The sequence below is a fragment of the Fukomys damarensis genome, unplaced genomic scaffold (assembly GCF_012274545.1).
Source record: "Fukomys damarensis isolate Sample0158 unplaced genomic scaffold, DMR_v1.0_HiC HiC_scaffold_18, whole genome shotgun sequence".
Taxonomy (NCBI): Eukaryota; Metazoa; Chordata; class Mammalia; order Rodentia; family Bathyergidae; genus Fukomys; species Fukomys damarensis.
The window spans coordinates 34336230-34358566 of NW_022900930.1; the positions used below are offsets into that span (position 1 = coordinate 34336230).

Below are 22337 nucleotides of genomic sequence, written 5' to 3' on the forward strand. Positions count from 1 at the left end.
GTTGTGTCTCAGTGCAAAGGCTGAGAGGGGGGCACTACTGGAGGATATGTTCCACAAAATGACAAAAGGTGAGTCTAAAATGAGGGGGAAAGGAAGATACAGGCAGAATCTGTCTCAAGGATGAGGCACAGGACCTTGGCAGAAAGGCTGCGATGGGGCAGTGCTTCTGAAATTTTGATGTGGATAGGAATCATTGGGACATCTTATTAAAATGCAGATTCTGATTCAATAAATCTGGACAGAGCCTAAGATTCCTCCTTCTTAACAGGTCCCTGAGGGTGTTGATGTTACTGGTTCAGGGTCTACACAAAACGAAACGGGTGGGAAATAACTTTTGGGAGACAATGGGATGGATTAGCGCTACGTAATAGAAGTATAGGGAGGGAGGGTGATAAATTTCAAGCGGGAGCGACGGCAGCGCCATACATTCAACTCTGCCAACAGTAAATGCCTCGGGAAGAACTGAACCAGTTTAGCTCCCGCAAACCTGTCACCTGGGGTCACCGGAGTGGAGCTCTGAGAGGCGGCGTTACTTTGGGCGGCGCGCAGACTCAGCGACCCTCGCGCCCTGCGGGGGAGTGGGCGGGGCCTCCCACCCTTTCAGGCTCTAGGCCTCTGGGTGCGGGCAGGGGCGGGGCTTTTTACATATCTGCGCGCGCCCGCGCTACAGCGGGCATTTCGATTGGTGGCTTTTGAACCCGGAAGTACTCGGCCGCACTCGGAAGCAACGGGAGCGCGAGGTTCTGCAGGCGCTGCAGCTGCAGGATGGTCGGCGGCGGGAAGCGCAGGCCTGGCGGGGAACGGCAACAGGTATAGCCCGAAAGGCAGCTTAGGCTCCGCGGGTCGCTTGAGGTGATAGTCAGGGCTCCAGCCTTGCACTTTTCACTCACCTTCGAGTCATTGAGCACCTGCTGTGTGGCCGAGAGCAGTCTGCTGCAGGGCCCCAGGCAAGGCCGCCGTTTCCCGCTCTGCTGCGGATGAGACCTGGAAAGTTGCGTCTTTACGTCTGCTCCCAACTTCTCTTGGCGCGGTTCCCGGGGGAGCGAATGAAGCTCGTTCATTTTGCCAGCCACCTCGACGGGAAACAGAGTAACTGCCAGGATTCAAGATGTAGACCCGCAGCCTGGGGAGGCAGGCACGAGTGAATAAATACACGTTTTACTGTAACTTTTTGCATGGAATTACGTTGCTGGTGTGCAGAAAGTATGGGGACACTGAAGGAGGACTTAACAAGTCCGAGGGGCTGTAAAGAGGTCGTTTAAGGAAACACTGTTTGAAAGTGGTTGATGAAGAGAAATCTCTTGACGTAAAAATATAGGGTATTTTACGACCCAAAGGAGCATTCGTCCTGGTTCGAGGCTGGGAGTTAGGAAGGTGAGAGGGACCTGATCATAAAAGTACCACAAAAATGAAGGCGTTGGACAGAAAGTGTGCGTATTTTCTCTCAGGCTTTTTTACGAGTTCAAGAATTTCATAAGCACTGCAGTAGTTACCAATAACAGAAATTAAGCAGGAAAGAAGTGTCATTGGAATGAAATGCAAAAATCACTCTAGCTGTATTTAAAAAGTTTAACTGCTAGAGGACCATAGTTATAGGCGTTCTTCATGTTGGGTATGCTTTCTAGGAACATAGGATGAAGTGTATGGTCTTTGAAGGGATCAGCTGTCTCAGATTCTACTTGATAGAATTTGGGAGAAGTTGAACTACTGTAGTGTGTGGACTAAGGCAGAAGTAAGGCAGAGGTAGAATATATCCCTCTTTGAAGGTGTAGCGAGGAATTGCTCTGTCAGAGTGGTACATCTCATCAGAAATAAAATCCCCAAAGTGAAGATGATCCTAATAGAAACTGTCAATGGCTAACAGTAACAGCCAGCAGTGAAATGTGCTAAGACTATTGTTTTTATTTTTAAATATAACTTACTGGGCATAATAACCCCATGATACCAGTACTACATATGTCTCTGTTGGGGTGAGAGAACAAAGCACCGAGAGCTTAAGCAACCTAACCAAGGTAAAATTGTCTTTGAGCACAGCAGATTAAGCATCCATGACATATTCAAGTTTAAACCAGTGATTCAAAGTCTAACCGAATACAGTCACAAAAGCAAAAGCAAATACTGTTCTGTATTTCTGGTTGGGGGGCAGCATGAAAAACAGCTAAGAATTTGTGCTGTGGAGCCAGATTTAAATTTCTGCTCTTCCACGTTTAACTAGGGATGTAAGAGAGCTTATATAACCTCCATCTTTTCATGAGGCCAATGTGCATAATAGTATTAGCTCTTAAATTAGTAGTTAATATTAAAAGAGTCAATGCAAAGTACTTAAAACTGTGGCAAGACCCTTAAGTATTGCATTATTATTGTTACCATAATTGCTATTATTAGCATCCATTTTGGAATTCATAATTTAGTAGTTTTTCCAGTTTAACTTTTTTATGCCACCAGATGGAAGCATTATAATTCATGGTATAATAACTAAACTTATCATTGGTCAATTCCTGGTCCTTTTTAATCTTATTTATTTAATAGTATAACACACCTGTGAACCCATTGCCCAGTTCAAGAACTGAAACACTGACAGTAACTACATTTATGCATGTATCCTTTCAGCCTGTTCCTTATCCTTTCAGCCTACTTCATCTCCTGTGAGTATATATATAAACAATGGTTTTTAAATTTTTGAACTTTATAAAAAGATGATCATGCTGCATATAATCTTATTTCTTTATTAAATATTATCATTGGTCCATATTGTTTAATTATATTTCCTTTTTACTAACTGTAGTGTTCCATTGTTTAAGAGTCCTGTAACTATCCATTCTGTCAATAGGCATTTCGTGTGTTGGTTCCCTTTTTTTTTTTGCTCCCAGAACAGTGCCATCATGAACTTTCCTATGTGTCATCTGATTCAAACATTTTGTAGATTTTGAATGACACCTACAGTAGTATCAACAAACTTGAGCCTGTTAAGAAAATGGAAGAATACAAATATAAGACATGTAGGTCAAAATTCTCAGTTTTAGTACCATTGACAGTTGAGGCCATACAGGTCTTTGTTGCAGGAACCTATCCTGGGCGTTGCAGAATATTGAGCAGCATGCTACTCAACATCCACCCCATCACACATCACTAGCACCCTTCCAAATTTGTGACAAAAAGCTCTACAAACACGATAAATGTCTCCAGGGGAGAAGGGGAGTGGGAAAATCATCCCTGGTCAAAAACCACTGATCTAGCGCGGGGGATTTAGCTCAGTGGTTCCGCTGCCTGCCTTGCAAGTGCAAGGTCCCGAGTTCAATCCCCAGTACCAAAGGAAAAAAAAAACAAAACAAAAAAGCAAAACAAAAAAATACCACTGATCTAGGTAGAAAGACTAAGTAGGATTTAATCCAGACCTGGTGTAGTGGTACATACCCATTATCACAGCTGTGCAGGGACGCTGAGAGGAGAAGAGAGTCACAAGTTCACAAGTTCAAGGCTAGCCTGAGCAGTTTAATAATAGCCTGTCTCAAAATGTATCTCATTAGTAGATGACTTGCCTAGCATGTATGAGGCCCTAGATTCAGCCCCCAGCACTGGAGGACAAAAAAGAAACAATCCAAAAAGGAAGGGTCTAGGTTCCCAGGAAGAAAGTTATTACAACTTTGAAAACTAAAGATAGGTTACCTCCATATAAGCATATTATCTTTACAGAAATTTATCAGATACCTAATAGCCCTTATAAAATCTAGCATACCTATTCTGCAGAGATACTAGAGTTGAGTTTATAACCTAATCCTGGCATTCAAAGGTCTTTTGTTAAATAATAGGATATTTGGCTCAGCTTTTAGTGTTGTTCCGCTAACTTGGTAAAGGACTCCAGATGCTTAACTTGGTCCCTAACCTTCTAAATACAAAGACTCAGTAGTGATTGTAATAAAAAGCCTAAACATGACTCTAGATGGACTTTTGCTGAAGACACAGTTTCTTCACCTGTAAGTTCCCTTGTATCCAGTTATTTCTGATAATTTGCTTCCAGTGTGATCGGGGAGTCTGTTTAAATGAGAGATATATCTTGTTAGCCCAAAGAGGGCAAATCCTGCATTATTCTTTTCCTCCTTTTTACTGGTAGTTTTTTTTTTTCCCTGTTCTTCCAGTATCTTGAAAGAGATGTATTTAAAGATTTGCTGTGCAGATTCCATTTGACAATCGTATGAACTATTCTATTTTTTTTTTTTGCTCAAAAGAATCCCCAGATTTTTATTCAGATACACTCTTTAGTTTAAACATACGTACCTATATACACACACCCAAAACTCCCAGAGAAGAGTGAATAACAATGAGAAATATTGTTATGCAAGGAAAGTTACTGAAATTACTTCTGGAGAACTAAAGTTGTATATTGTAATTTTCAGTGTGAAAAGACAGTTGATGTGAAGAAGAGTAAATCCTGTGAAGCTGATGTCTCCAGTGAGCTTCGAAAAGAAGTAGAAAATCATTATAAGCTTTCCCTACCTGAAGATTTCTATCACTTCTGGAAATTCTGTGAAGAACTTGATCCTGAAAAGCCAGCGGGTGAGTAGTATGAGCATCATGCTGCTTCTATGGAAAATGTAATAGGAAACTGGACTAAGGGTAAAAATAGCTCATAGAAAAAGAATATTTCTACAGTTGTAAGAAATATGGTATAGTAAAAAAAATATAAATGAATACTATTACTATGCCACTGTTATCTATTATATTGGCAAAGGCAAATAATTTCATGATATTCTTTGATATCAGTGTAAAAGAAACACTTTCACAAATAGGAGTTTTAGTTGAGTTAGCCATTTAGTGAACTTGTCTGTTGGACTAGGTAAATGAAGAATTATGTTCAAGAATATTTACTGAAACAAAAGATATGAAATAGCGTAAATGTCCAGTAACTTAGCTACTCGGTGGATATAGTTTTAAAAGAATGAGGCAGACTTTTAGGAAATGAGAAAGACTCATGTCTAAAATATGCTATGTGAAATAAAAACAGTAAATAGTTTATGGCTTCATTTGTATTTTTTGAAAAAGCCAGGGGATGCACACATATCCCTGTGTGGTTTTCACCAGCTTATTCTGTCTCTTTAAGTGTGCAAGAGATCATTTGTGGGTTATGATGGAGTGACTTTTTACTATAATCCCTTTTGTTTAAATATTTTAAATAATAAGCACTCTTATGCACTATATACATACTCTGAATTTTGGCATTATATCAGAACATTTAAAAAACAGTGTAGTACTTTCTCTAAAAAAATACTCATAGTGTGACTCAACCCTTTTTAGAATAGAAAAAACTAGAAATAGTACATGTTCATCAGTAGGAAAATAGATGAATACCATTTTATAATGTAACGGGCTATCAATCTGTATTAAAAATCATGTAAAATCACAACAGCATGAGAAAAATATACAGAAAACTCAAGTGGAAATAGGATGGAGGATAAAAAGCAGATTACATAATAGCATGACCTCATTCTGAAGTGTTTGTCATTATATCTGTTCATAGTAGGGGAAAGTGTGGAAAGTTATCACTGAGTAGCAGGCTATAATGTTATTTCTAGCAGTAACGTTGGTGGTTGTGGTTTTCTTATTGCTTTAAAAATGAATACATGCTCCTTTACCCTCCAGCTAAGCCAAATTAATTCCACCTTCCCCCACTAACTCCTTAAATAAACTCTCCCCATACCTTTAAACATGGTGCTACCTCTTCCAGGAATTGTCTTGTTCTTTCCATCTCTGCCTTTTTTTTTTCTCATTGACTTTATTGGTACTTTTTAGGTATACAGTACAGTTACATTCATCATTGGGATCTTGTACCTTTACATGACAGGTCTTGGTTCTTATTTTTTCCCCATATCCCTGCCCTCCCTTCACCCCCTCAACACTTCTCCATTTACAAAGACTTTGTTTCCATTTTTTCCTTTTCTCATATTTTTCTTTTCTTTCATTTCCCCTACCCTTCCCACTTCCCCTACTCCTTTAGCCCTTTTCTTCCTATTTCACATTATCAATTATACAACTGGAATCTTACTTACACATTTAGTTTTTCATACCAGATAAACTATTGGGTATTTACATGTGTGTCCTATTTCACTTCAGAGTATGGCCTCAATTTGCATCCATTTAGTTATAAATGTCTCTAGTGTCTTGTTCTTCATGGCTGAGTAGCACTTCATTTTATAGAAAAACCACATCATCTTTATCCAGTCTCCAGTTGATGGGCAGTTAGGACATTTCTGAGTTTACAAACTATTAGCTATTACAAACTATGCCACTATAAACATGGGTGTACATATATTGCTGTAGAATGATTCTTTCAATTCTTTCGGAAAGATACCCAGCAGAGGGATAGGTGGGTCAAATGGGATCTCTAATACTAGTTTTTTGAAGTATGTCCATATTGCACCAGTCTGCACTCCGACCAACAATGGAAAAGGATTCCTTTCTCCTCACAGCCCCACCAGCATTTGGTATTAGTTGATTTCTTGATGGCAGCCATTCTTTCTGGGGTGAGATGGAATCTCAGCATTGTTTTCATCTACATTTCTTGAAGGACCAATGATGTTGAACATTTTTTCATATATTTATTTGCTGCTTTTACTTCTTTGAGAAATGTCTGTTCATTTGAGATGCCCATTTTTTAATCAGGTCTTTATATATTTGGGGGGCGAGTTCTTTATATATTTTATTTTATTCTAGATAGTAGACATTTGTCTGAGGAACAACTGGTAAAATTTTTTTCCCAGATTGTAGGTTGTCTCTTATCTCTTTTAGTGGTTTCTTTTGCACTGCAGAAGCTTTTTAATAAAATGAGATCCCAGTTGTTCATTCTTTGTGCTAGTTCCCATGCTACTGAGGATTTGTTCATAAAGTCTTTTCCTATGCCGATATCTTTAAGAGGTCTGACTTATCTTCCAGCAAGTTTAATGTTTCTGCTCTAATACTGAGATTTTTATTTTTTTTTTTTTTTTGTTTTTTGAGGCGGGGTCTCACTATGTAGTTGAGACTGACCTGGAACTCACTATGTAGTCCAGGCTGGTCTTGAACTCACAGCCATGCTACTGCCTCAGCCTCCCGAGTGCTGGGTTTACAGGTGTGTACCACCACACCCAGCAATATTGAGATCTTTAATCCACTTCAATTTTAGTTTGGTACATGTTAAAAGATAGGGGTCTAGTTTTAATTTTTGGCTGGTTGAAATCCAGTTTTTTCCAGCACAACTTACTGAAGAGTCTGTCTTTCCTCCACTGAGGATGGTTGGCTCCTTTGTCAAAGATGAGGTAGCTGAGTATGTCTGGAGTTGTTTCTGCATCTTCGAATCTATTACACTGATCCTCGGGTCTTTTTTTTTTTTTTCCCAGTACCATGCTTTTTTATCACAATGGCTTTGTAGTATAGTTTCAAGTTGGGGATTGTGATGCCTTCTTTCATGTCTCTGTTGGCTAGATTGGCTTTTGCTATGCTAGGTCTCTTTTGGTTACAAATGAATATTTGGGTTATTTTCTCTAGGTCTGTGAAATATATTGTTGGGATTTCAATCAGGATTGCATTGAATCTGCATAGCAATTTTGCAAGTGTGGCCATTTTCACTATGTTGGTTCTTCCTACCCAGGAGCAAGGATGTCTTTCCATTTTCTTATATCCTCTTCGATCTCTTTTTTTCAGACTATTGTAGTTTTCAATGTAGAGGTCTTTTGCTTCCTTCATTAGACTGATTCTTAGATATTTCATTTTTTGGGATGCTGTGTGAAAGGAATTATTTCCCTAATTTCTCTGTCAGTGAGTCTGTTATCTTGTGTAGAAAAAGGCTATTGATTTTTGAGTTTTGATCTTGTATCCAGCTACTCTACTGAATCTCTCAATTCAGTTTAGAAGTCTTTTGGCAGAGTTTTTGGGGTCTTCTCGGGTTCAATAAACCCTCCTATGGAGTGTCATGGTCTGGTGCTTCAGAATGGATCCCCCAGCTGGGGTGTAGCTCAGTGGTAAAGCCCTGGGCTAGCAAGTGCAAGGTGCGAGATTGATCCCAAGCAGATCAGTCAGTCAGTCCCTCTGGGATGAATGAATTTGGCCGGTTTAAGTGACATCCTAGAAGGAAAGGACCACGGGACACAGTACCCACATTCTTCTTGGTGCTCAGTGTTCCCCAGAGCATCAGAATAGAAAGGACGGGAGAAACCGGCGCATGATGGATGGAAAGAACAGAGAGGTTGGGTCAGGGACTAAGCCAGGTGGCCTCTGCCAGGGGAGGGCGTGCCAGGCCAGCTGCTGGGGCAGGGTGATGGTGTGGCCCTCCTCCTTGGCTGATTCCTTGTTAAGGGCTCCTTACTCCGTAGCTCAGGACACTGGGCTGGGCGGAGCAGCTCTCCAACCCTTGCCATGCCCCCATTCCCGGGCGGGAGGAGTCCCTGGACCTCCATCCCTGCCTTTTAATATAACTGAGTCCTTCCTGGGTTGCTTACAGAATCACCAATCACCCATCTGAAGTTAAAGTACATTTGTATAAGTTTGTGGCTTTGTGGTTTTATTTGGTACTCACTCTGATCTGTGAGTAGAGAAGGAAGATGGAATCATCAGGGTTAGGGTTGGCAATCAGATTATCAAAGAGGCAAGGAAATCTGGAGTGCCAATTAGCTAAGGTACAGAGAAAGGGAAGGAAATATTCTTCATCATCTTTTACCCACATGTTTTGTCTGTTTCTCCCTTTGTGCGTTTTTGAAGCTAATAAGCATGTGGTAATGAGCCGAGGTGTTTGTACCTCTAATATGCTGATAGGAATAAGAACAGTCTTGCTTTGGCTAAAAGAAGAAGTGGCAAGAACATTTGAAATGTTAAGCTAATTCAGTGTTAAAGTTAAGAGAAAATCCTAAATGTTAATGCGCATTTCTTTTTCTCTGCCGTGAGTGGTTATAACTAACATCTTCATACATGACTTTTGTTTTAACTTTAGAAACTGAGAGTTGTTTAGAAAGTTTACTAATGCAAAGACATTATTTCTTGTTTGCCTCCAGAAAGTATTCCTAAATAAACTTATTTTCTTTATAGATGCACTTTCCACAAGCCTTGGACTACAATTAGTGGGTCCTTATGATATCCTTGCTGGAAAACACAAAATGAAGAAAAAATCAATAGGCTTGAATTTTAATCTTCATTGGAGGTTTTACTATGATCCTCCTGAGTTCCAGACCATTATTGTTGGAGATAATAAAACTCAGTACCACATGGGGTATTTCAGGTAAAGGATCTTTTCTTCTTCTCTAAAGTACAACTCCTGTTCTGCTGAGTATAGTCACTGGCATCACCCGAGGTGACAAGCATATTTTTTCCCCTTATTGGAAAATATGTAAGCCAGCTGTTATTTTTCCTGTTGTTACCTTTTTAACTTAGCCTAGGGTGGCAAACTCTTTAGGTTGAACCTCCCTGGTTTTTACTATGTGGCTAAAAACTTTTTTCCCTTTTGGGTTCAGAAAAGCTCCTTTAACCCAAGAAAGGTAATTTAAAGCAACCATTTTGACTTAGATAATCCATGTACTGTATTTCGTAGGATCATGGTAGGTAAGAGTGAATTCTGAAGTCAGAGAGACTGGTCTATTTATTATCTTGGTGATCCTGTGTCAATCATTACTGACTGACTTTCTGTGACTCAGTTTCCTCTTCTGAAACAGTGGGGATAATTATACATATCTGGTAGAATATTATGTGCATTAAATGAATGCATGCAGATGCTTAGAATGTTAAGAAAAAGAAATTGCTTAAGGGGGGAAATACCTTGTCCACTTGTACCAGTAGAGATGTTCTTGAAAGTAGATATTAATAGAGGAAAAAGATAATAGAAGAAAAAGTGAAATATGCACAGGGGAGATTTCATACAGCAGAAAGTTGATGGGGTTCATATGGATTCTTCTTGGCTTTGACACTAATTTACTAGAATTTTGGTTGAGTAACTTCTGTTTGTTTTCTCAATTTTAAAATAAACAGATTTGATTGTATACATGAATAGAGTACTTTCATATCTAGTGCTTTGTAATCTTCTGTCCTGTTTCTTTTTTGTTATTTGTTTTTGACAGTAAAATGGGGGTGATTGGTGATTACATATAATTTTCACTACATCCTTTATCCACCTTTCTTTGTTTTGAGGTATAAAAGTAACTTGATGCAAGGCAGGGGATTTAGCTCAGTGGCACTGCTGCACCTACCTTGAAAGCACAAAGTCCTGAGTTTGATCAGTACTGGGGGGAAAAAACAAGAAAGAAAAAGTAACTTGATGTTGAGAATCTGAATTTTAGGTAGTCCTGTATAGATATCATAGATATTCCTAAGAAACTTGGAACTTAAACCTGGTAAATTTGTTTGTTTTTACAGGTATAAATTATTATCTAGAGACCTAAAATTCTACTTGTCTGATAATATAGGTTATATAGGCAACTGAATTTTTAATATCTTTTATTAAAACAGAGATTCGCCTGATGAACTTCCTGTATATATTGGTACAAATGAAGCAAAGAAAAATTGTATAATTGTTCAAGCTGGAGATAATGTGTTTGCTGCAGTCAAGTAAGAAAATATTTTATTTGCATTCCGTTTATAATTATATATCTGTTTACATGTTTACAGTCCATTACTAAGGGGAATTGGGGTAACTCACAAGTTGTAGATTTCTAGAAATCAGTTCTATGATTTTTCAGATAGTCTTATACATACTTCTTTGTTGCCATTCTTGACCAAAAAATATACCTCTTATGTATAATTATGGAATGAAAATATTGCTTAATTTTAGGCTAGGGGTATATAGCTCAGTGATAGAGAACTTGCTAGCATATTCAAGGCCGTGGATTTATTCTACAGAAAAAGAGGGAGGAGAGAGGGAGAGGGAGGCAGACAGAGAAATGCTTTATCTTGATTTCAGATGCCCCAATGTAAAAACCACAAAAAGTTTTAGACATAAGTTTTTATACTCTGTCCTATACAGTGGGTTCATTATATAACTTAGCAGAAAGACTTAATACAGTAGAGTAGTTGCTCATAAAATTCTTCAGCAGGCTGATGGAACATTCTGAGCCTCCAGGAATGACAGATGTAGGGCCGAACTGGCTCACCAGTGAAGTTTCAGTCTGTGCTAGTAAATCAGTTGCTGTTACTAGTAGCTCCAGGACCACATTGTCCTTGATACAGCCTCTGCCAGGAAAATCTATGCCCTGGCCTCCTCTGCCTTTCAGCCCCCAAGGCACTAAATTTTTATCTATAGCTACTGCAGAACAATCAGATATCTTTATCACTGTACTCACTGGAGGAAGTGGCAGAAGCATAACTGCTACTTTATGTCTCTTCTTTTGTATTATCCTTTTGGATTATCTGCTTGGGAAAAAAGCTAGGACTTGCGTGGAGCCTGGGCTAAATGGCATTAGGGAAATGCACCAAGCTTTTATAAGGTGGGACTGGAATGGAGCTAAGTACTGTGTCAGCCATAGACATGATTTAAAGCAATTTGTCAGTAGCTATGTAGTTTGCATTGTAATAAAACAAATCTTTTTTGTGTGTGTGTGGTATCTAGAGATTGAACCCAGGGCCTCAGTTAGGACTCTGCCATTGAGCTACACTCCCAGCCCTTTTTACTTTATTTTGTGACAGGGTCTAAGCAAGTTGCCCCAGCTAGCTTCAAACTTGTAATTCTCCTGTCTTGGCTTCAAGAGTAGCTAGGAGGATTATAGGTGTGCACCACCTCACCCAGCTAGAAAGCAATCTTTTTATCACTTTAAACATAGTAGGTAGCTCATGTTTTGGGTAACCTTTTTTTTTTTTTCTAAGTGTAGGAAAAAATTGAGAGAAAGAAAGCTGTGTAAGAGAAACAGAAGGGGGACTGGAAAGTGAGTTGCCTGCTCACCTAATTTCTCAAAGGTGTTTTATGAGACAAAGCTATGGGGTGAGGCGGGTTCAAAGTGGGACAAAACTAGTCAACTAGTAAGGTTACAAGTATAGTCACTTAGGTAATATTGCTTGGATGGCGATCCAAGGAGGAAACAAGTCACATAGCTAGAGTAAAAGGAACGACAAGGATTTTTGGTGGTAAGGGGTGGGTCAGGGATCTTTCCTGGAAGATATTGGTCCCCCACCCAGGTGATTGACACCTAAATATCCATCACTGCTATTTATCCTACATGGGTGTGGTAGTTTCTCTTTTACTTTTTCAGTGAATTTGTCTTCATTGTCCTTCACGTTTGCTCCTCATGGACTGGCCCTGACTCCCTAAAGTCGGTGAAAAAAGCTGAAAAGCAAGACTAGACCAGAACCACTATAAGTCTTTATTGTAGGGACAATGTGCCAGGCCGTCTCCGATCAAAGGAGAGAGAGCAATATGGCAGAACAGAGAGCTTCTTTTATAGGACTCAGGTGGGGCTTATGGGCGGGGTGGAGTTAAATGATTAGAGGAACCTGAGATATCACTAGGAGGGGCTTGTGACATCATTGGTTCCTCAGAGGTAGCAAGTATCTGGTAACTTTTTGGCAGGAGAAGACGCATCATGGGAAGAAGGCTGTCCTTTGGTAAGTGGAAGAAGCCATCTTTTTAGGTGAGAAGTAGGGATGTAACAGCCATCTTAAGGTGAGGGAAATCTAACATTCCAGGCTTTTGTTTTATGGTTATTGGGCGAAGGTCTCTTCTTGTGGAGCTGCTTCAAGCTGACAGAGGGGCAAAGTTTGGGGCTAAACCTGGATCCAGTGGGGGCAGTGGTAGGTGGGTGCTTCTTCCCTCTGCCACAGTGGCTGATACACTGCCATGATGAGTTCCATGACTGATTGGTATGTGTCCTCATGTGTTCCTGCAAGAAAATTGAAAACAGTGAAATGGACCCGGGCCTACCATGACCAGAAGGTACACGTAGGTCAGCAGGCCCAATAGGGAAGTAGCCATGGCATAATCTTTTGGAGCCAGGAGTAGTCTTGGGTCATTCCCCATGTACCCCATTGTTTCTTAAGGTTTTTGATGCATTGTTATAATTCGTTATCCTTTTCCTTGACTATGCCTGATTGGTTAACAAAATAGCACTCTTCACCTAGATCCTGGCACATTCCCCCTTGGGCTACTTTCAGCATGTTGAGGAAACGTTTATTTTGGAGCACAACATCTGCTAGGGAATTAATCTGGTCCTGGACTGTGTTGAGGGTTTGGCTTATGTTGACCAGGTCTTCTGAGATCTCTGTTGACAATGCCTGATATAAATGTATAGAGGTAGAGATACCTGCTATACCCGTCACCATGCCAGTGAGGACCCCCGCTTCCATCAAGAATGGGACCAGAGGAGGGGCCGCCCTCTTATTGACCTTCGACCATGAGAGGATCCTTTCAAACATCTGGAATTCCATATAGATTGTCAAGGGAGGGCTGAGAAACACTATGTAACAGAAAATTTCAGATCAACTGAGGCATTGGAATGCCTCCTGGCTGCATATGATGAAGTATAGGCCGTTGAATAGGCAGACTGGGCTCTCGTAAGATAAAGAGGGAACAAGTAAAACGAGTACAGTTGTTATCATTTCCCATACATGTCAAGTTGATTAGTTGTGTGGGGAGTGGGAGACTCACAGCAAAGGGTCCCAAAACTGGAGAGGTTGTTTTTATCAAGGACTGACACATTAAACTATAGGGGAATAGGGATTGGGGTGAACGAGCAGGGATAAATGGACATAAACATCCAACAGTCTGAGATATTGACAGGGAAATAAGGGAGGATGGTATTAAATAGGTGTAGCCTTTTTTGAGACTGGGTCATCTGGTTTTCCACTTGGAGATCTATCCCTTTATAGGGAGGTAGAGTGGTGGCCCTCAAAAAATCTATCACTAGTGCCTGTTCATTGACTGCCTCTTTTGGTTATTCTTTTCTGCAGGGTGTTTAAGACCAAGTTAAAGTGAGACCTGTGTTAAATCAGCATGAACCTCTTGCTATCTGTCAAGGTCAATTCAGTCTCTTTAGGCATTATTTTGGAACCATGCACAGAGCCTCTCAGCTCCTCTGTCAGTGTCAGCCATCAGGATGGGTCATGGCCTTGCTTCACCATGGTGCTTTCAATGAAATCATGGGAGATTTTTTTCTCTTGGTGACCCTCCTTTAGCACACGTTACATTTGTCCTCTGGTGTCCAACAATCTCCCTGCTCAGGAGGTTGGGTGACTTACCAAAGATGTAAGAAAAGGTTCCTTCACCTATAAGATATCTGATTAATTTACTGATCTGCAATATTCACCCCTCTGAAGAAGCACCCCTAACTGCTGTGAGGGGGCAAAGGTGGAAGACAGCTCTGGATACTTCCGCTGAAGAGAGTTGTAGTTGTGATTGGCAGTTAGAGTTACTGTACAAAGGGTCTTTGATAGGCGCCAGGCACTCTCATATTGGTAGCCATATAGCTTTGAGTCTGAAGGAGACAAAGCCAAAGAAACAGTTAAGAATACATAGACTAAATTAGAAGGTCAGCAGGATTGCCATGAATATAGCCAACAAGCATTTCCACCAGGAGGAACTAGTAATAGCTTCCCACCAAAGATAAGAAGGTCCAGAGGACTTCAGAATCCAACATAGAAGTCATATTGTATAGTTTAGCAGTTATGAGCTGTTTACAAGGTCAGTCTGGTGGATCCCAGTAAAAGAAGTCTAGCACATTTGTCATTGGTTCTGTTTGTGTGACTGCTTGGAGTTTGGCAGCCTCTAGGCAAGAATAAACAAAACTTAAGAAATTAGAGTAGGTATAATCTAAGCATGAGCAGACTAGAATGGTAGGGCAGGTTGGGGAGAAAGTCACACTTAGAAACTGAAATAGTGATTGTAACCTGCTGGCTCTTAGATTCTTTCATTGATAAAGGTTATACATCTGATACTTCATTATATGTCTCTAGTTTTAGCTAAGAAGAGACAATTTGAAGAACAAATCTCGCTAAGAAATACAAAACTCTAGCGGAGCTTTTATAGATTTTACCATAATTTTTTTCCTAGTAATCCATAACCACGGTCAGCTACTGGTAGAGCTGGAAACTGCCAGAAGGGTCCGTGACTGCCCCCCACTTTTATATCTAGCTATATTACTATGGCATTGTTTTATACCTCTTTTGGTTGTTCTTCTCTGCTGGGTGTTTAAGACCAAGTTAAATTGAGATCTGTGTCAATCAGTACGAACCTCTTGGTATATATCAAGGTCAGTTAAGTTAGGCAATATTATGCACTTGATCTTAGCCAAAAGGCCAAGTGATAATTAGGCAATATTTGGAACCACCTTCAGCCTCTCAGCTCCTCTGTCACTGTTGGCCATCAGGATGGTTCACGGCCTTGCATGACCGTGTTACTTTCAGTGAAAGTGTGGAGACTTCCCTCTTACTGTCCTGCTTTGGCACATGGTACATTTATGCTCTGGTGTCTAGCAATCTCGCTGATCAGGAGATTGGGTGACTTACCAGAGATGTAGGATCCCATAGAAAAGGTTCCCTCGTGTCCTGGATTATTTGTTGACCTTGAGGGGCTAGGGCCAAAACATTGGCAATCCTCTTAGCCCAGTTACCTTTCTAGTTTTGGTCTCCAAACTTTAGTTTTTGAACACCCAGAAGAGAAGATTAGTGGCAGTAATGCTGTAGGAGCAGTGAGCTTAATATTATAATTTTGTCTGGACATGAAGCACTTTGAAGCATAAAGCACAGTTAGAGGGGCTGGTACTTCTTACCGCCCATGGTTGTTTTAGTAGTTGAATCCCTGCAGAATGTTAACAGACAGTGGCCTATACCTTATATGAAAAACTTAGGATCAAGAGATACATAGTATTTTAGCATGATAATCATGATGACATTCTCTCTGTAACACTTATATGTCCATCTTAGTATGAAATAGTCTTTCAGGCTGGCCATGGTGGCACATGCCTGTAATCCCAGCACTCTGGAGGCTGAGGCAGGAGGATCACTGTGAGTTCGAGACCAGCCTGGGCTATATAGTGAGTTCCAGACAGGGCAACCAACTACTTAAGAAACCCCGGTCCAAAAAAACAAAAAAAAAAAAAAAAAAAAAAGAGAAATAGTCTTTCAGTCAAACACCTCCATCTCTGATTAGTAATCTCAGTGGAAGACCCCCAGAATGATATAGGGAGAAGAGATGTAACTCCCAAAACTGCTAGGTATCCGAAATGTGAGTTGTGTTCTCTTAATATTGAAGAATGAATTCTAGGAACAGTGGAGGTTAAGAGTAGGAAAATTGTATTGAGAGAAAGGCTACGAACAGTGGATTGCCCCTTGTGTAACCTCTTTTAATACTCTTCTTTTAAAGAGCTTTGATCCTTGTGATTTAACAGTCCAAATTTAGAGAATTTAAGAGAATTGAAGTCCATCTAGCACAACCACTGGTCTGTGCTGTGTACATTGGGTGTATCTGAAGGGCAAACGCATTGTAGATAACTGAGAAAAAGCTGTTTGGATTCTAATACTTCTAAGTTTCATATAAAATATTGCATGATATTTATAATTTATATACTGCTTTTAAACTCTTCAGATTCATCACTCAATATAAATAGGCACCATCTTTATAAAAAACTATAGCTGTTTAAGGGCTGGGGATTTAGCTCAGTGGTGCCACGTGCCTTGCAAACACAAGGTCTGGAGTGCGATCCCTGGTACTAAAACAAACAAACAAATGAAACTATAGTTGTTTACTTATTGTCTGTCATTTGTCTTAACAGTAAGTTTCATGAGGGCTGAGGCTTTGTCTCATGATACATTATTAGTCATTTATTTATCTTAAAAATACTGTACCTTGGCATATAAAACACCTAATTTTTAACTAGCATTTTTTTCTTTTTGGTACTGGGAATCCAACTAGTACTTTGTGCTTGTCAGTCAGGCATGGTGCCTGTGAGCTACATCCTCGACCTTTAATTTGTATTATTAATCTTATTTGTCTTAGCAGAAATCTTTTTATAGATGAAATATAACATAATAGTGATTATCTAAATTCAAGATTCTGGCTTTTTTTAGCATATTGGAGAACACAGAAAAGAAAAATAAAAAACCTAAGTGATATTATTTATAATTTAGTTAAGGACTAGAAGGTGAGTACTTGAGGAACTACCTCCAATAATTTATTTCAAACAGGGGTAAAATACTATTTTAAAATATAGTTAGCTGTTTTAGTACTTTTAATTATTATAACATTCAATTTTGGGAGACTTTCCATAAATCAGCTAATCAGAACATTGAATTTCTTCATTTACTTATATAGCAGCCTAAGTAAGATCTTACAAAGCAGACTATTTGCTATAAACAAATCATTTTTGTGCTTCAGAAAAGTTCTCCATGAAAGACAATATCAGTTTTAAAAATGCACATTAAGCCAGCAAAGATTAGTGAAGGTAAACCAGTAGAGAAAACCAGTGATGGTCAAATTGAAAGAAACCTTTGTGGTATAAATGCCAATGGAAAAACTTGTAGAGAGTAGTTGAGACATGTTTAAGACAACTATTTTCTTGAGAAAGATTTTTTTTTTTCATTAAGTTTATTGGTACTTTTTACATATACAGTACAGTTAAATTCATCATTGGATCTTGTACCTTTACATGAAAGATCTTGGTTCTCATTTTTTCCCCATATCCCTGCCCTCCCTTCACCCCCTCAACACTTCTCCATTTACAAAAACTGTTTCCATTTTTTTCCTTTTCTCATATTTTTTCTTTTCGTTTCTTTCATTTCCCCTACCCTTCCCACTTCCCCTACTCCTTTAGCCCTTTTCTTCCTATTTCACATTATCAATTGTACAACTTGAACCTTATTTTCACTTTTAGTTTTTCACACCAGAGAAACTATTCAATATTTACATGTGTGTCCTATTTATTTCACTTAAGAGTATGGCCCCAATATGCATCCATTTACCTGTAGGTAACTCTAGTTCCTCATTCTTTATGGCTGAGTAGTACTCATTTTATAGAAAAACCACATCTTTATTCAGTCTCCAGTTGATGGGCAAGTAGGCTATTTCCAAGTTGTAGCTAATAAATACTGTGCCGCTGTAAACATGGGTGTACATATATCACTGTGATATGATACTTTTAAATCTTTTGGGAAGATAGCCAGCAGAGGAATAGCTGGGTCAAATGGAACCTCTAATCCTGGTTCGTTGAGGTATTTCCATATTGATTTCCACAGTGGCTGCACCAGTCTGCACTCCCACCAACAGTAAAGAAGGGTTCCTTTCTTCCCACAGCCAGGCCAGCATTTGTTATTGTTGATTTCTTGATAGCAGCCATTCTTTCTGGGGTGAGGTAGAATCTTATCATTGTTTTCATCTGTATTGAGAAAGATTTCTTGATAGGTAATTAACATTGACAGGTATTTTGCTAAGTATATATTTATGCCCTTGAATCAGCAATTCCAATTCAAGCTGTTAAAAAAAATTTGATGTCTAGCCAAATATGTATGTGTATTTATTATTGTTTATAACAATGAAAAGTGGAGCCAAGGATTTAGCTCAGTGGTTCCACTGCCTGCCTTGCAAGTGCAAGGTCCTGAGTTCAATCCCGGGTACCAAAAAAATTAATGAATTAAATAAATAAAAAAGAAAAGTTAGAAACAACATATACTATACATCAGGAGGAAAGATTAGGTAAACAGATACAAAGTGTTCATACTCTATAATGCCATGATACTAATTTATTGGGAAGAGGGCAAATAACAGAACAGTGTCGAAGGGTTCCATCTGATACTGTTTAATGCAAATGAAAAAAATCTAAGTATGTTCAAAATTTTACAATATTTATTTGAGTTGTGATTCAGACTTTTCCCCACTGTTACTGTTAGAGTGAGTTACTGATGAATTGGTTATTTAAGCATGTATTTTTGCAGAACTGTTATTTTTCTCATTTGAACCAAGAAACCAACTGTATTTGTTGCCAGTGATAAAATTCAAGTTTTCTAACAAAAATTAGATTGGAGAATACAGTACTGGTAACCATCACTGATCTTGAAAGCTCCTCTCTACCTAAAGACTTATTTAAATGAGTGATGTATTGTTATATAATAGAAGGAATTTGATGTAATGAAAACTTTTAACATTTGGAAGATCCACATAACTTAGTTCCAAGTGGCCGTTGCGTGATCCTATAAAACATGCATAGTGGAAAGATTGATTCAGAATTCAAGACATTTCCCTGGATTAATGTAACACAGCACAGAATGTTCATGGCTATAGTTTCAGTTTGCACAGTGTGCCTTGTCTTTAAACATCATGAAGCAGGGTGTTGGGAGTATATTTGAAGCCAAAACAAAAGCTTAATAAGCTGGCAATGAGAAAGTTATAATAATGGGGTAAAGAGCCTTGATGTTGCACCAGAATTTATGAGAAAGAAAGAATATGGCAAGGGAGCAGTACATGTGTAAACATAAAAAAAATATATATATATATACATATATATATATATATGTATATATATATATGGCACAGAACTATTAATGGCCAGGGAAGACTAAAGATTTATTTAGGCCTAACGTGATTAAATGTGTTTTTTAAAATTAATATAAATATATTTTCTCAGTGTACAGCTGATGATGATTGAAGATGAGTTAGTATAACTATATGTCCTATAATCAGGAGCTACTGACTGATGGTTTGGGTTTCTTTGGCACATTAATTTAGCTTTATTAGCTTTCTGAACTTGGGTAAAGTTGATTATCATTTGTGCCTCAGTTTCTCATCAAATGGAGTGAAGAACAGCATCCACTATAAGTGTTCTAAGCCCTTTGCAGTCTTCAGCCCATGACAGAGTTACAGTGAGTAAGTGTAAAGTCTCAGATGTAGGTAGCAGATAGAAATGAGTTTCTCTCTGGGTTTTTTACTACCTACAGAGGATGGGGATGGACTTTTTTGTCCAGTGGAGTGCCACTTCCTGCTTACCTTTTTACTCTTGACCATACTGCTGGCAAAATTCTTCACATTTTATGATTAAAAAGTAAGATTATTCTGGCATTAACATATTATACTATTCACATTCTTTTAAGGATTACTTGGATTATAATTTCACGTAAGTTTGTAAAGTAAGCTTTGATTTTCTTTTATATTTTTCCAAATCTTCACACAAATTTGAAGTTAATATTTTTCAAAACCTGTTAACCTTAAATACTGTGACAGTGTTCTTTGGCTTCTTTACAAGTAGACAATCTTTTAGGTATGTACATATATTTTTTCCTGTTGTGCCAGATTGACCCAAAGCAGTATGCCATATCTTAATATTCAAGTGATGGCCATGGATTTAGCTCAGTGGTGCTGCCTCCTGTCTCGAAAGTGCAAGGTCCTGAGTTCAATCCCTGGTAGCAAAACATATACAATTACATATACAATTACATATACATATACATGTACATATACATATACATATACATATCTAGTGATGCAACTTAAAACTTAAAGCTTTTTAAATAGGTTTTACCTCTCTAGAATCTTTAGTAAAGATATAATACAAACTTAAAATCATATTTGCTATTTCTATGACTGGCAGCTTTTTACAAATATTACTTTTCCCTTGTTTGCCAAAAACTATTAGGAATTTGGAGGGAGCCATTGGCAGTTTTTCTGCAGACTTTCTTATGTGGAATTTGATATTTTTTTCTTATCTCCCTTAACTTATATTTATTTAGTACAACAATATAATGAAGGCTTTGACTTCTTTTTCAGATTATTTTTGGTGAAAAGACTTAAAGAAGTAACAGATAAAAAGAAAGTTAGTTTCTTGAAAAACATGGATGAAAAACTCACAGAAGCAGCTGGCAAATTGGGGTACTCATTGGAACAGAGAACCATGAAGATGAAACAGAGAGACAAGAAAGTATGATTTAAATCTGTTAGTCTTTTCCTTTTGATTTCCTTCCCCATCTTAATCTTCTCTAGCCCTATCTTGCAGAGAGCTGGATGCCATATCCTTGGGAGCTTTCTTATGGGCTTGCCCCGATAAAATAATACTGTGACAAGTACCTTAGTGTACTTAGTTATTGGAAACCCAGCTTCAGTTCCTTTTCTGATCCTGATTCAGCTGAAAGAGTGATACACTGATAAGTTGTAGACACTAAATTTTAGTGTTAGCAGTCCTTTCTTTAGTCCTGAAGACTAGAAATAGTTTCTAGAGATACACATTTTAATGAAACTCGTTACCATTGTGGCATTTTAAAATTACTTTGAGATTTTATATTTGCCATTTTCTCTCTCTGATTATCATAGGAAGGTTCTTTCACCTTCAGACTAGAAGGAAGGTATAGCAGTTATCCTTGGCCTTGTTAACGTGTATTCCTAATGTGTCTTGACTATAGGCTGAGCTTCTGTGGATTAATAGTTGTTTAAAAAATATTTAATGAGAACTTTGTTTTATTTTTCTACCACAAATTAGTTTATTTCATGGCAGATTTTCTTATATCTTCCCCATAGCTATAAATATTACTGGGATTTAAATTTCATAGGTATGTATGGAGCCGGGGATTTAGTTCAGTGATGCCATCGCCTGCCTCGCAAGCACAAGGACCCAATTTTGATCCTCAGTACAAAAAAAAAACATACGTATATATGTTTTTTTCCATAGGTATATTTATTCTGGCCCCTTCCCCTGTAAGTTTTCTTTTTATTGTTTTTAATATAAAATAGGTGGTTAAAACAAATACAAAGAAAAAAACTTACAACTAAGATTTTATACTCCTGTTAGAAATTGTTTTCAGATCTTTATTATGTAAGGGTCGTTTTTGTTGTTGTTGTTGTTTTTTGAGACAGGGTCTCACTATGTAGTTGAGACTGATCTGGAACTCACTAGGTAGCCCAGGCTGGTCTCGAATTTAAGGATCCTCCTGCCTCAACCTTCCAAGTGCTGGGATTACAGGCGTGCACCACCACGCCCTGCAGTTTGTTTTTTAAATATTATTATCAGAGCTTCATTTGATTTGTATTTTTCTATTCCTATAAATTCGTATCTGCTAGTAAATGTTAGAGTCTTTGTCGTTAGATATAAGAGTAATAATATATCCATTTAAGTATCAAATAACATGGGGCACCCTGAACATAAGTTTTTCTTTGTTTTGTGGTATTAAAGATTGAACCCATGGCTATGCGTGCTAGGCAAGTGCTTCACCACTGAAGTACTCCCCCATTTTTAAAAAGTGTTTTTACACTGCTAGTACTTGAGTCTTTTGGAATGCAAAGTCTTTACATGTGCGTTAACTCAATACTCCTAGCACAAATCCGCAGTGTAGGAATTATCCTATATTACAGATAACTAAAGTATGGCTTTGTGTTTTATTGAAAGTCATTAGTGGCAGATTTGAGATCTAAGTTCATATCTTCCATA

The 22337-nt window shown here is 38.5% G+C and overlaps 1 protein-coding gene across 1 annotated transcript in view; it reads left to right on the top strand.

Moving 5' to 3' along the window:
- The first annotated feature begins 690 nt into the window (after positions 1 to 690).
- The window catches only part of LOC104866029 (histone PARylation factor 1), a 34251-nt gene continuing 12604 nt past the window's right edge, over positions 691 to 22337 (top strand). The window contains exons 1-5 of the mRNA XM_010629836.2: positions 691 to 810; positions 4395 to 4554; positions 9052 to 9241; positions 10462 to 10560; positions 20687 to 20837. Coding sequence (XP_010628138.1) covers positions 766 to 810; positions 4395 to 4554; positions 9052 to 9241; positions 10462 to 10560; positions 20687 to 20837 — 645 coding nt within the window. The 5' untranslated portion in view covers positions 691 to 765. The remainder of the gene's footprint in view (positions 811 to 4394; positions 4555 to 9051; positions 9242 to 10461; positions 10561 to 20686; positions 20838 to 22337) is intronic.